Genomic DNA, 13,453 nt, shown 5'->3' on the forward strand with positions numbered 1-13,453 from the left:
AAGTATCTCTTGTAGTTTACTTTGTTGATCCCCTTTATGAATTTAAAAGCCTCAATCCAATCACACCTGAGTCACCTTTTACTAAGCTTAAAGAGATTAAGAATCTTTCCTCATAGCTTTTATCTTTTTATCTTTTTTTTTCAGAATCAATTTGGTTGCTCCTCTTTGAACCTTTTCCACAGCCTCTATATCTTTCTTGTAATACGGTCCCCAGAGCTGCACCCAATGCACCAAGTGTGCTCAAACAAATGTATTGTATAAGATAAGTATAACTTCCTTGGATTTGTTCTCAGTACTTTTGGCTATATATCCCAGCATCCTGCTGGCCTTTTTTTTCTGCTACAGCACAGTGCCTAGAACCTGAAAGGCTTTGATCAACCATTACTCTAAGTCTTTTTCAAATTGAGCACATTCCAATTTTGTTCTCTCCATGTCACAACAGAGCTGAGGAACCACACTACTGAGAAGCACAGGCTGATAAAGCAAGCTCTTCTTGCTGTAGTTTCCATGGAAACTAAGATGATAAATCGCAGAAGTGGGAGGCAGGTTTATGTTGTTCAATTGATGCCATATACATGCATATCCACATGGTGCATTGTACTTTATGGAGCTGTTACCATCACTGAGGTACCAGGATAAAGTCGATGTCCTAATAAAGTAGCTTTTGTCTTTTACAATTGATCCAGAAAATTAAATTCACTTTTTAAATGACAGTTTAAAGAAAACAGGGAAAGCCTTGATGCACCTAAAACCGCAGACCTGCACAAAGCAAGTCTTTCATTGCAGCTTTCCTTATATTTCAGAAATAAAAAGCTGCAAGATGTGTCAGTTCCAGTGAAATTGACCCCTGCTGCTAATGCTAGTTTCAATCGTCATGCTGTTTCAAAGTACTGGATAAACTTCCAATTTACTGCAATCATTCTCTTAGAAATGTGTAACTTGAGAGAAAACTGTAACTGTTTGTGCCTATTCACTCAGGCTACATGTAATATGTAAGTTACAAGTTGAGAAATTGAGAAAACGTTTACAGGACTGCAGATTTTCAAGACTAGTTGCCTACGTATGTTCCAAGTCATAGTACAATATCCACAGTGTACTGTAGCAAAGGCATTCTGTAGCCAGTCACATTTTACATCACATGTTCTATAGTATGCACATTATACTGCATATGCATCCTGTAGAGGTCTACAAATGTGGCTTCAACCATTCCTTTAGAATTCAGCAAAAAAAAAGTTGAAAACCTTTTTGGGAAAATTATATCCTAAATTATCCATGTATTTAAAACTCATTTAGTTTCTGAGGTCACCTCATTTAGAAGGAGTTCAGTAAGGTTCTAAAATTAATCATGATAAAGGGAAGGCACATCAAGGACAAACTTTTCAAAGGGATGAATGACAAACTGCCATAGAGCACATTCTAGCTGAGAGACCTAATTACAACAATCCAGATATCACAGGATTTACATGGTTTAATATGAGTGTGATTAACAAATAGGGAATTTAAATAAAAAAAACTGCTAAGCATTGTAATGGTCAGGTGATCACTTCAGGGCATTGTGGTGCCTCAGTAGCATTTAAGAGGGCTGTGTAGGATCAAAATCCTTCCTGACTCTGAAAGGGCATGGATCCCTTCTCTGTACAGTAGAAACCAGCACACCTGTACTAATACACAGCTGCATAGTGATATATTGATTTCAATGCAGTTCACCTTGCCCTTTAGCAAAAAAAAGTGAAATATAAAAAGAAAAACGGCATTCAATCTGAACTGACTTTTGCTCCCAAATTATGATTACATTTCATTTTTAAGAAAATTGGTTCAATCTGATTTATCACAATTAAAAGTGGAGGCACAAAATCACAAAATGTATATGCATAAGTATCACAAGTAAATGTCAACCATATCATGAAGGTTTCATGAAAAATCGTACTTTTGTGTCAACAAGTTGGACTAACATGAACAAAGTGTTGATCTTTTCATTTCTATGCAATATATTGTAATATATTAGCTTATTATAACCAGAAAAATTCAACATCTAACACAAGTTAGAACTAATCCTCCTATTATTGATTCCCAATGAAGGTAAATGGAAATGGCAATGGCAAATGGACTGCATTTATATAGCGCTTTTATCCAAAGCGCTTTACAATTGATGCCTCTCATTCACCAGTTAGGGGTTAGGTGTCTTGCTCAGGGACACTTCGACACACCCAGGGCGGAGATCGAACCGGCAACCCTACGACTGCCAGATAACCGCTCTTACCTCCTGAGCTATGTCGCGAAGGAAAAGACAGACCTCTGCTAAACAGCATGGAATCAACCAAATATAAAATTGATCTATTTCTTTTTTTTTTTCTGTCAGCCACAGCTCTAACAATCCAGGCTGAATAATGCCCAGTGCATTTGTGTAAATTACATTTCAAAAGCAGCATACAAGGTCCACACATAAAAATAGCGGCAGTGCACTGTATACTGTTGATTGACAGATCCAGAAAATTGCATATCAAGACTGGCTTAAAAATAAACTGAACAGCATTAATCTCTTTGGGTCATCCCAAGAGATTGCACAAAGACAGACTGTCTGAGCATATCCAGAACGCTGGAATAACAGCAATGATCCAGAGGTAATCCAGCAAATGAAAATTATATTCGGCCATCTACAAATGCACCAGAACGCACTGGATTTAGCATTGGTACAAGCTCCTGCTCCACCAGCATTAAAAACATATGACCCACTAAATGGGGAACACTGATATTTTCTGTCAAGGGAATTTTTTTTTTTTTTTCATTTAACTTGTCCAAGTCAACTACTGTCATTGTTCTGAACTGGGCTAAAAAAGGGACAAAATGGTAAAAAAATTAGTGCATGCCCTTAAAGAAATAATCCCCTTTTGGGTCTTTTTGTTCATTTTTAGAGTCAGTCAATGCAGGGCAGCAAACTGCTGTTGCAGCACTCTGTGGGTTAAAAAATTTTCAACGTGATTGCTCTGCTGGGCACATCCAATCACTGATTTCATTACAGGCAGTTTGCCTCAGCTGTCAATGGAAAAATACCTGCTTTGACATCACTGATTTAGGTGTGGTCAGCAGTGCAACCTATTTTAAAATTTCAACAACATCCCTTAATAATAATAATAATAATAATAATAAGTCAAAGCTATTTTTACATGTATCTATGAAGTATCTGTATGTAATAAATTTGATATTTACATCCATCTATGTACTTATATGTATCTATAAAACTATGCATCATTATTTCTATAAGCATAATGTCATGACGTAGGTATGTATCAAACATCCTCCTCTGCTAATGAGACAATACTGACAAGTACAAAACAATATACTTTACAGCTTTGAAAATTACAAATTCAAACTGTATTCATGTCAAATGGCAGTTTCTGTTGTTACCTTTACAATGAGGAATGTATTGTTTTATAGGTAATGAAGATAAAAGAAACCTCTTTCACCAAAAAATCCAAATGAGAGGTTAAAAACAAGCAAAGAAATCCAAAAATTTGATAATACTCTACCTTAACGATATCTACAATCTTTATAAAGAATGACAGTAGTTTCTTACCAGCCTCTGTGCAATAAAAAGTAGGAAATCAGGTGACTGCTCTTAGCAACAGGCCTTAGCAATTGCTGCAAAATTCCAAACAACATCAGAGGTAATCAATGATGAAAATCCATTTTAAAAAATACAAGCACATTAAAGAGAGAAAAAGGGAAAAGAGAAATGAGAACGCCGTACCGAAAGTGCTGGTACAGGCTTCTGTTCCGTCCCATTGGTCTTCTGCTGTTTCGATGGTAAATCTGATAGAACTAATCAGTTAATTTGTACTCGTGTGTTTCCTGTCTATTTTCATAAAGTGTTCCAGCCTGAAGAAAGGGGATGGATAAGAAGAGGGATGCAGAGAAAAGTGACTCACGGTACGGTGGGTTTGGAGACCAGCGCTTCTTTCATTCAAAATATTGTCCATGGCACTTTGAAGCCAGGTAAAAAGTGAGCTAGACGTTGATCCACGTCTTTCCCCTCCTCAGATTTGGTCTTATTTCCCTCCTGTTCCTCCTCTCTGCCTCCTCCCATGCGTCCTCACACAACCTCTGCTGCAGGTCTCCCTGGCTGAGCCACCCTGTTTCTGACTGGTGGTAAATTAGCTGTGGCAGCTCTCATGTATGAGAGAACCAGAGGGAGAGAATGTGAGCAGAAAAGGAGGGAGACAGAGGCGAGCACGGGTCCCTCCTGAATCGTGATGGCAAGTTGGCATGAGTGATTCTCCATTGCTAACAATGTGAGCAGGAGTGCCATCGGCCTCAATTTGCCACCATTGCACAGAAATCTCAGGGCAAGAACCAAAGGGTTTATCACCACTTTACTCTCTGTTGAGAACTGGCTTCACCCAACCCAGCCATCACAGCATCGGCTAAGGGGAGTACATACTGTATTAATATAAATTTTTCTGATACACTTCCCATAGCTATATAAAACAAATCCCATAAAATGGATCCAAGATGTCTCTCAAGATGTCATTTACAAAACCTACCATACCAGTATTAAACATTTGAAGACATTTTATGTATAAATTCTTGAATGCTTTTGTTGAAACACAACAAACAATTGCTGCCATGTACTGTAGAGACAATCAACACGCATAAGAAAACATAGCATAATAATTAAAATAATACAGCCTGCTTCAGTACACATACAGAGGATGGCACATCAGTTCATAAAAATGAATATGATAAACTGCATTGTATTACATTACATTACACTTAACCAGAGCACATTGCATTGCAAGTAATGTAATGATGCATCCACATGAGGTAAAGTATCAACAGTGATATAAACCAGGCTAACAACACTTTTAAACAAGAGACAATGAAGCTACTTGCAACACTGTAAAAGGTAAAGACCTACGATACCAATCAGAGGAATATTTCAGATGGCAACTAGTTCTGAACACAAAATGCACCCAATGAAAGTTTTCAATCTGTGAATATTATTTAAAGAAAGAAATACAGGTAAGAGTCTATATATTCTCTGGTCTCTCAATATAATAGAAACATTTCAGCCATTTCTTTACATTATAGAAACATTTCTTTAATCTCAATCAGTTTCCTTTTTGTTTCCATTTGTCCTGTCCCACAAAAAGCACAAACCCAAAACTGCAGAAATAGGAAAGTAGAAAAAAAAAAAAATCCAAAGATCTATTATTCATTTACTGGATACTGAATATGTCCAGGATATATATATTTTTAATTAATGCGATATTTCTACACCAAATTAAATCTATAAATGATCATTCAACGATTAATCACTGACTATAATTGAAAATGGGCTTCCAGGAATAACTCCCTCCCTAAAAAGAATGGTCATTATGTTGGCCACGCATTTTTATATGTATATTATATACATTTTATTTATTTATTTTTATTTCACCTTTATTTCACCAGGCAAGTCATTAAGAACAAATTCTTATTTACAATGGTGGCCTGGCAAGCGACAAAAGCCACTTAAGTGAAGGGGAGGTGGGCTAGAAGATAACATATATACATATATACAGATACATACATACATATATATATTGATCACGTGTAAGTCATGTGTGTTTAATAATAATGAAGCTTCCCCGAAGAGGATACATTACTGCACTTTATATGTTTGGCTGATGAACTATGTCTTCATAGAGGTAGCATAAACATGTAGCATGTACCATAAACCAATTAATGTACATTATAGCGTTGAAGTAAGTGCTGCAGATAACCACTGCAATTCCAACAAACAGAATCACTCACCTAAGGCAGCTCATCATTTTATGGAGTCTTCCTTTATGTCAAGCCAGGAAAAGGCAATTCAAGTATTTATCTGTGAATTTGACTTTGTATGTGCATGCACATGCACGTATCCATAAATGCCTGCTAAGCCCTAATGCGGTCCTGCAGACTGTGATTCCAGCATATGTCAGTGGTGGCAGTCTGGTGACAAGTCCAAGTGCTAGCACACTGTCACTGCAATAACCCAACACATTAAACCCAGCAAGAGCTTAGAGCTGAATCATAAGGAGGAAATCCATTAGAGATGAAAACAGCAAATATACACAGAAAACATCTGCAAGTGTACTGTGTGTGGGAAGGGAGGGTAGTCTAATGTTGTTTTTGAAAGTAAAAATTGCATGAAAATGTAAAGATATTCATACAAATATGCAACAGCTACAAAACTTGCTGGTATATGCATTAGGATTTTTTTCTGTCTCCGAAAACCAGGACCATTCAGGACCATGTGCAGCCTCACGTACTGGAATAACAGTTGTAGTTGATTGGTAATCAGCCTAAGGCAGTGGTGTCAAACTGAATCCCAAGGGGGCCACAGTGTCTGTGGGTTTTTGTGTTTTCCTTTCAATCAGCTGCCAATTAAGGCCTTGAGAACAAGGCGTGTGGACAATCAATGACTGAAATGAGACACTTGTGCAGAGAACACCCCAGAAAACCAGCAGACACTGCGGCCCACCAGGACTGGAATTTGACACTTGTGGCCTAGGAGTTTATTGTTGCCTTTTTCAAGCCTGTTTAAGGAGGGAGCTGACTGCAGTACTTAAGACCAGTGGTTTCATATTATATAGGTTTTTGTTACAGCCAATCACTGGGTTGATTAAGGTTGTTAACCATGCAAGTTTAAGTTCCTCCATACATTTTTTTTTCTTAAATTTTACACCATTGACCCACTGGCACTGCTTTATCTTACTTTATGTGATACAATGCTTTATCTTTCGCCTCCTCATTTCTCCCAAAAGGTTTAGTATCTGAGACCAGTTGGCCACAATTTCAGCAATTAAGAACCCATTGATTTCAACTGTCAATCAATAATTTATTACATTAAATATTTAACCCATTTCTGAAGGCATTGCTTGTCATATAGCACATTACAGAAGATGAAAGCATTAGCTGATCTGAGCGATCAAAAGTCATGGGATGGGAATAATGGGACATTTACTTTTCATGGCAGGCACAGCTCTTTCCAACATAATGTGACCTTAAGAGGATAAATACTTAAATCCTTCAAAGACATTACTAGTGTTAGCTATTTACAGCTCATTATAATTCTGAACAGCAGGTGGCAGTTATGATTGAGAGAAAAACTAACACACGGGGGGTGTCCAGAAACTATTTTATAGAGCGGATGTACACAGACCTCATGATTTTTGTTTCTACCAACTACCCTGGGTCACCTAGCCAATTAACTCTTATAAACAAATGGTAGTTCACTTGTAGATTAGACCATGGCAAAACATTTTATATAGTGACAAAAGAATAGTCTTAGTGGAAACCCACACAGACATGGGGAGAATATGCAACCACCAAACAGTTAGGCCCCAGTCAGAAATTGAACCCAGGACTTTCTCACTGTGAGGTGACAGTGCTATCCACTGCACCATCGTGCCGCCCAGTCTGTAGTATAATTGCTATGTTACCAATCTAGGCCCTCTCAATGCTACTTTATCTTCTTGATTTCATGCTTTGTAATTATATTATGTAACCTTACTCTGGCTGCATGTACTCTAGTATAACTGTCTGGCAAAAATTGAATGTACTGCTCAACTAAGAGATCTAGAATGCTTCCATTTCCAATGTTGGAATCAAATAACATTATCCCTGGTGCTTTGGTAAACATGGCAAATGCATTCCTTATGTGCAGGTTTAAAGCTGTATATGATAAGGATTAGAGTACTGCAATGTGTGATACTTATGGATATCTCATCCAGTGCTCTACCACCTCTAACCTTAAGCATTATCATTGGCAGACTTGATAACACTGAGTAATGACCACATTGTGCTCCTCCTCTACATTACCTTAACGAAAGGAATTATCTCAGATGATAGAAACACATATAATCCTCTTACAAGTGTTGAGACAAAGTAATCTCCCATCCGACAGTTTCCTTTGATATATAAATTAAAATGAATAAATTTGTCCTGACGGTTGTTCAAAATTATTGCACAGCACACAACATTAAACAGAAAATGTCACAACTTAGTCTGTTGGTCTATATTATTAGGCTTTTACATTATTCATAGAGACTCTTTCTCCGTTTACTCATTTCAAGACTGATGCCTATGTGAACATGTATTCAGAAACACATTAATTCAAGATTCAAATAACACATTGCCTCTGTAGAAAGCAATTTTGCAATCTTTCAAGGTACTGTACGGTAAAATGAATGGATATGTGTTGTTAAACACTTTCATGTGGGTGATTAGAAGACTGACTGATTAAATAAATATTTTTTATTTAATATTTCCCCATTTAACCCTTAGAACGATGAATTAAGATACAATTTCAAAATGACAAAATGAAATTTGCATCACAGTAAAAGTAACCTGATAAAATATCAACAGATGTTATCTGGGCAGTCAAATTCATGTTAATTATTCCCAAAAACTATTCTGATTCCAACATATTTGTTCAGCGGCTCATGAGATTTGAGTCTGAACTTTGGAATGAATGATGATGTAAAGTAAAGCTTACACTGTAGTCTGCTGATGAGCCACACACTATGCACCCCTGCATCTGGTACAATGTGGTAAACTGTAAGGTACCCAAAGCCATCCAGCTGATTTTTTTCTATTCCCCCACAGGAAGGTTCCTGGATTAGTTGTTAACTCTCTGGCCAGATGGAGCAGGCCCACTATACGTTGGGAGATAATGACCTGGCACTAAGTGGAACTCTATAATCCCTCAAAATGTCCAACAACATAGGCTATTTCTGTGAGGCTGAAAAACACTATAGCCTCTCACCTTCTTTTTCTGTCTCATGCACACTTGGGGACAGCTTTGCCCTCAGAATGGGCTAATGTTACCATTGTTCTCAAGCAATATAACACAGATCATGCATGATATTAGCCACTTATACACTATAATGTGCGGCGATTAAACCTCTAAGCCCTACCATGTACTCAGGATTATATAGCACAGTGAGAGCAGGTGACAAAATTTTGTACTAACAAAACACAAAAGGGAAGTGCAACTCAGTGCTGTCTTTATCTCCGCAAGCCACTCTCTCTGAGTCTTTCCGTTATATGTGCAAATATGCTTGCAAGACTGAGAACAAATACAATCCAGTCCTCTAAATGGAGTTGTGAAATCTTTATAAAAAAAATTTCAAATTTGGTTAGACATGGAATGTTAAACAGAAACCTTGTTGATCTGTTATACAGTCAGCTCATGAAAACATGAACCCTGATGCAAAATATCTGTGCCAAATAGTGCCTACAGTGCCAAATATTCATAATTGCATTGACTTCAAAAATAAATAATTTTTATTTCTTTCCAAAATAATTATCCACGAGTTTCTCTGGATAAATAATTTGTTAAAAATTAAATACATATTCATGCTGAGAAGTAATGGTAAAGCCAAGTCTTTCAGATAAAGTGAAACCTGATGCTTAAGAATTGACATACACATTAACATGTTTTGGTAAACCAGGGTCAATCCAAGATGTGGCACAATAGAATCTTGTAATATAGACATTATAACATAAATAATGTTATATACATATTGGGGCAATTCTAATTAAAATGATCCAGTGGGAAGATAGGCTGACTAAAAATACACTTTCATCAAAATAATCTGTCAGCTGAACAACCTGCATTTCATACATTATTCATCATTCCCTTAACAGCTGGAACTTGCTCACTGTGATAATAATTAGTACTAATTAGCCTACATACCTGTGTTCAACATGAATTATTATTAAAAGGACCATGTATATAATCTTTCTTTCAGCTACGTCTCATTACTGCCAGATCCAGTGTTCACAATCAACAGTTTCACAACACACCACAGAGAGCAACAAATACACAACTACTTCCAGGAATGGGAGCTTGTATGTTTACATCGGGGTGCATTTTCAGCCTGAAATGGAATGTATATCCCATTCCCTTAAACAGGAAACTATTCAAAGACAAATCATGTAAACTCTAAATATAACCAAACAAACCCAAGAATAATGCAGACTGCTGAGTAACTAAGACCAAGGAATTTTATGGGCAAACTTGGATAAAAATGTATTCAGGGAACAGCCAGAACTAAATGGAACAGCAAGTACTGGCAGGAGCAGGCTGCACCAAAAGCTACAGAGATGTCAGTGAAAGGAACATGCTGTGCCAAAGCAAACAGGTGAAAATTAATAAACCAGGTAGCGGTGAAAAGACAGACAGCACAGGAGGATAGAGAGGGCATTGAGTGTGACAGACAACCCCGAAGAGAGCGCTGGGAAACAGATCTGAAAGTGACAGGCATCACTGAATGGCATAGGCAGCACTATGAAAAAAACTGACAGCACTGGAAGGAACAGACATCACTGATGGGAACAGTCCTTATGCATACCTGATGCTATCAATAAGCTCCTGATGCTCTTCCTCAATCAGAATGTCTGGGAGGATGGAAGCCAAGCGGTCCACCTTCCTCTCTGCAGCGTACTGCTTCAACGCAGCAAACAGCCTCTCCTTAACTTCAGGCTCGTCCCCCAGGATATCCTCAATCTGTCTCGTACAAATGCATAAAGTACCTTTCATTCACCTCATCAAGACCAGCAAGCTAGGAACCACCTACAGTACATCCTTACATTCCCTTCAAGTACCAACGCTTCTTCTCTCCCCACCAGAAGCACAGGAACTCACCTTCTTGTTGAACTCCAGGGCCTTGTATTTACGGTCATGGCGCACGACTTCGCCACCCAGCAGGGACTCTTTAATGCTGGTGCTGGCGTGCTTCTGCCGGCTGCCCAGACAGAGCACGCCCAGCCGCAGCGTGCGGCCCTGAGAGGCCTTTATCATGGCCGCCGCCGTTTCGTGCTGCTTCACCGGGATCCCGTTTACCTCCATCACATAATCGCCCGCTCGCAGCCCGCCACGCCCGGCCGGTGAGTTGGGTGAGCAGTCCTCCACCAGCAGAGGGCAGTCTCCAACAATTGTGAAGCCAAAGCGGCCATCAGGACCTGGTGAGATGTCCATCTGGGACACAGAGGAATGGACTGAATGGACTCATAATTATGCAGTGGGAGATGTGATTGTGGCAGAGGTGATGTTAGTGGTTCTGACCTGCTGTATGCGTGACACCACTCCAATGCTAGGTGGGATGTTTTTCTGTGTCCTTGCTATGGCAATGACAGCCTGGGTACCAAGTGTAGAAACATTCTGACCTTCGATCTCCAGCACCTGGTCTCCTGGCTGTAGCCCAGCAAGATGGGCACTGCTTCCCTCTTCCACTGACAAAATGTAGCTGGGCCCATTCCCTCCCAGCTGAAACCCAAACTCCTCCGGCCAGCCCTGGTTGGAGGCTGGCATAGTCAGGACTTCACAGATATAGAGAAAAAATGCAGTTTATATTCAAATCATTTTTGCAATCTATGTCAAATGAAAGCCGTCAGCCCAGAAGCTTATGCAACTGTATTAGATCGATTTATTGTAAACCCATATGACACTGTACTTTTTAATATCAAGTCAAATTCCAGCCCCGCTGACAGACTGGTGATTATCACTTTACATTTCTGGGGAACAAATGCAAAAAACAAAATTGATATCAAGATGAAGCAAAAACATAGAATATACACTTTTATGAGGTTCTATTATTTACCCTGCTATGAACCACTTGAACCTCAGATGTCTTGCCATCTAATAGTAGTAAAAACACAACTGCCTGGATTTAAACAAGAAGTCAGTGCTTTATTCGCAAAGAGATTTGAGCTTATATAGCAACATATTTTTCCCATTCTTTCATTCTTTTTTGATACAAGTGGTCTTCAGACTTTAACAGCGCATAGGACTACCTATAACATTGTGGCCACATGCCATGATGTCAAACAGTCCTGGATGAACTGGATTCAGTCCACTGGGTCACTCACCTTATTTTGGCATGGATGTCATTTTTATCTCGCACTAGAGTGTTAATCTTGTAAAATGGAGCTGGCAGTCTCAACATCATTAATCCTTAAAAATGATTAAATATATTTTATAATACAGATGGAATCCTTAGGGCTTGCTTCATAAATGAAGTGATAATTGAGCTCAAGAACCATTTGACACAGATGCTACACCAATACACTGACATACCAACACAAAGACACACAGCTATACGCAAACATCTTTAATTTGGTATGCTTTCTTTTCACCATAGCATTGTAATGTTCAATAAAGAACAACGGTAAAATAGAGGCCCCTTGAATTTAACCACCGTGGTATTATACATACAAGCACAGTACATGCCATGACTACCTTCAGAACTACATGACCACACACAAGCTACAAATCATCTGAAAGCTTATCTACGGCCATATATTGAAAGCTTGCATATTTAATTTTAAAGGTATAACATCCAACAGAAAATTATATCTGGGAATAAAGGTGGTTATCCTTTTATATGATTTACTATACTAAATGCATTTTTGTAAATTAAACCGTAATTTACAGATTAAGAAACTACATACATTTAAATAGGATCCACATGCATTAAGCAAAATGCATGACCAAAGACCTCTCACAGACTGGACTGAGATTAAAGTCGATCAAGACATTCAAGCTCCATTCAGAATTGGCTCCAGCACTGCTCACATTCCAAGTGATGTCACACAGTATAAAAGAAATTGGTCTATGTTTCGACATCAGCTAATGAGAACACAGCTACAGCCACACACAGGAGAGAGGAATAACCAGACTAACTAGACAATGCTTTGCATATGACTGGATAGATTCAGCTCATATTAGACATTGCTGCCACTCTGCAGCAGAGTATAGATAGATGGAATAAAAAAATATTACTTACAGAAATCTTTGGGTACACGAGCACCAGACTTGCTCTGGCGCAGAGAGTACCTGCCTTTCCGATTTTGAAGAAACTTCTTCATTTTTTTAAAGGGTATCAGGTCAAGGCCCGAGAGGTGATGTCCACAGAGGTAACCCACTAGCCTCCTATCTCAGAACGGCAAAATCACCTTTGAGTCGAGACCATATTCAGGCACAAGGACCTGCCGCTTTAAACGTCACTTCAAAACTACAATCACCACGAACATCTCTGCTCCAGAATCAGAAAATAAAAGATGAAGGAGAGAGGAAGGTGGCCGAAGACCAGCTGAAATCCTGTCATTCCGTAGGCTCAGCATCTCTGGTGAGTTTGGCCAGTCATGCCTGTTAGCTGAGTGCTAATCATAAAAATGGGACACACCAGCGTGGTTCTTTAATAATTCTTTCTCCAGGAAGGGTACTGTGAGGCCCCATTTTTCTATAAATACCCCTGTCTCTCTCCCGCCCTCCCTCTCCCAGCTCAGTACCTCTCCAAGGAATGTATACTGGCCCAGAAAGAGTGTGTGAGCCAGGAAAGGACAATGGTATTAACTGGAATGACTACATTAGTATCAATGCATAGACGTGGTACATCACAGAAGGGTTAGGCCATTTAAGCCT

At 38.8% G+C, this 13,453-nt stretch overlaps 1 protein-coding gene across 4 annotated transcripts in view; it reads right to left on the reverse strand.

Annotated features, from left to right (window-relative positions):
- Nucleotides 1-13,381, reverse strand: part of grid2ipb (glutamate receptor, ionotropic, delta 2 (Grid2) interacting protein, b) — a 37,187-nt gene extending 23,806 nt beyond the window's left edge. For 2 of the 4 annotated variants that reach the window (XM_064322835.1, XM_064322833.1), the window contains exons 1-4: nt 12,816-13,381; nt 11,096-11,349; nt 10,676-11,008; nt 10,383-10,537 (exon numbers count right to left, since the gene is read on the reverse strand). In XM_064322835.1, the coding sequence (XP_064178905.1) occupies nt 10,383-10,537; nt 10,676-11,008; nt 11,096-11,349; nt 12,816-12,897 (824 nt within the window). In that variant the 5' untranslated portion in view covers nt 12,898-13,381. Of the gene's footprint in view, nt 1-3,748; nt 4,308-10,382; nt 10,538-10,675; nt 11,009-11,095; nt 11,350-12,815 lie in introns of those variants that run through there. The other 2 variants (XM_064322837.1, XM_064322836.1) reach the window with 1 other exon arrangement.
- Nucleotides 13,382-13,453: the final 72 nt, after the last annotated feature.

Source organism: Anguilla rostrata, chromosome 2, assembly GCF_018555375.3.
Source record: "Anguilla rostrata isolate EN2019 chromosome 2, ASM1855537v3, whole genome shotgun sequence".
In the NCBI taxonomy this organism is placed as follows: domain Eukaryota; kingdom Metazoa; phylum Chordata; class Actinopteri; order Anguilliformes; family Anguillidae; genus Anguilla; species Anguilla rostrata.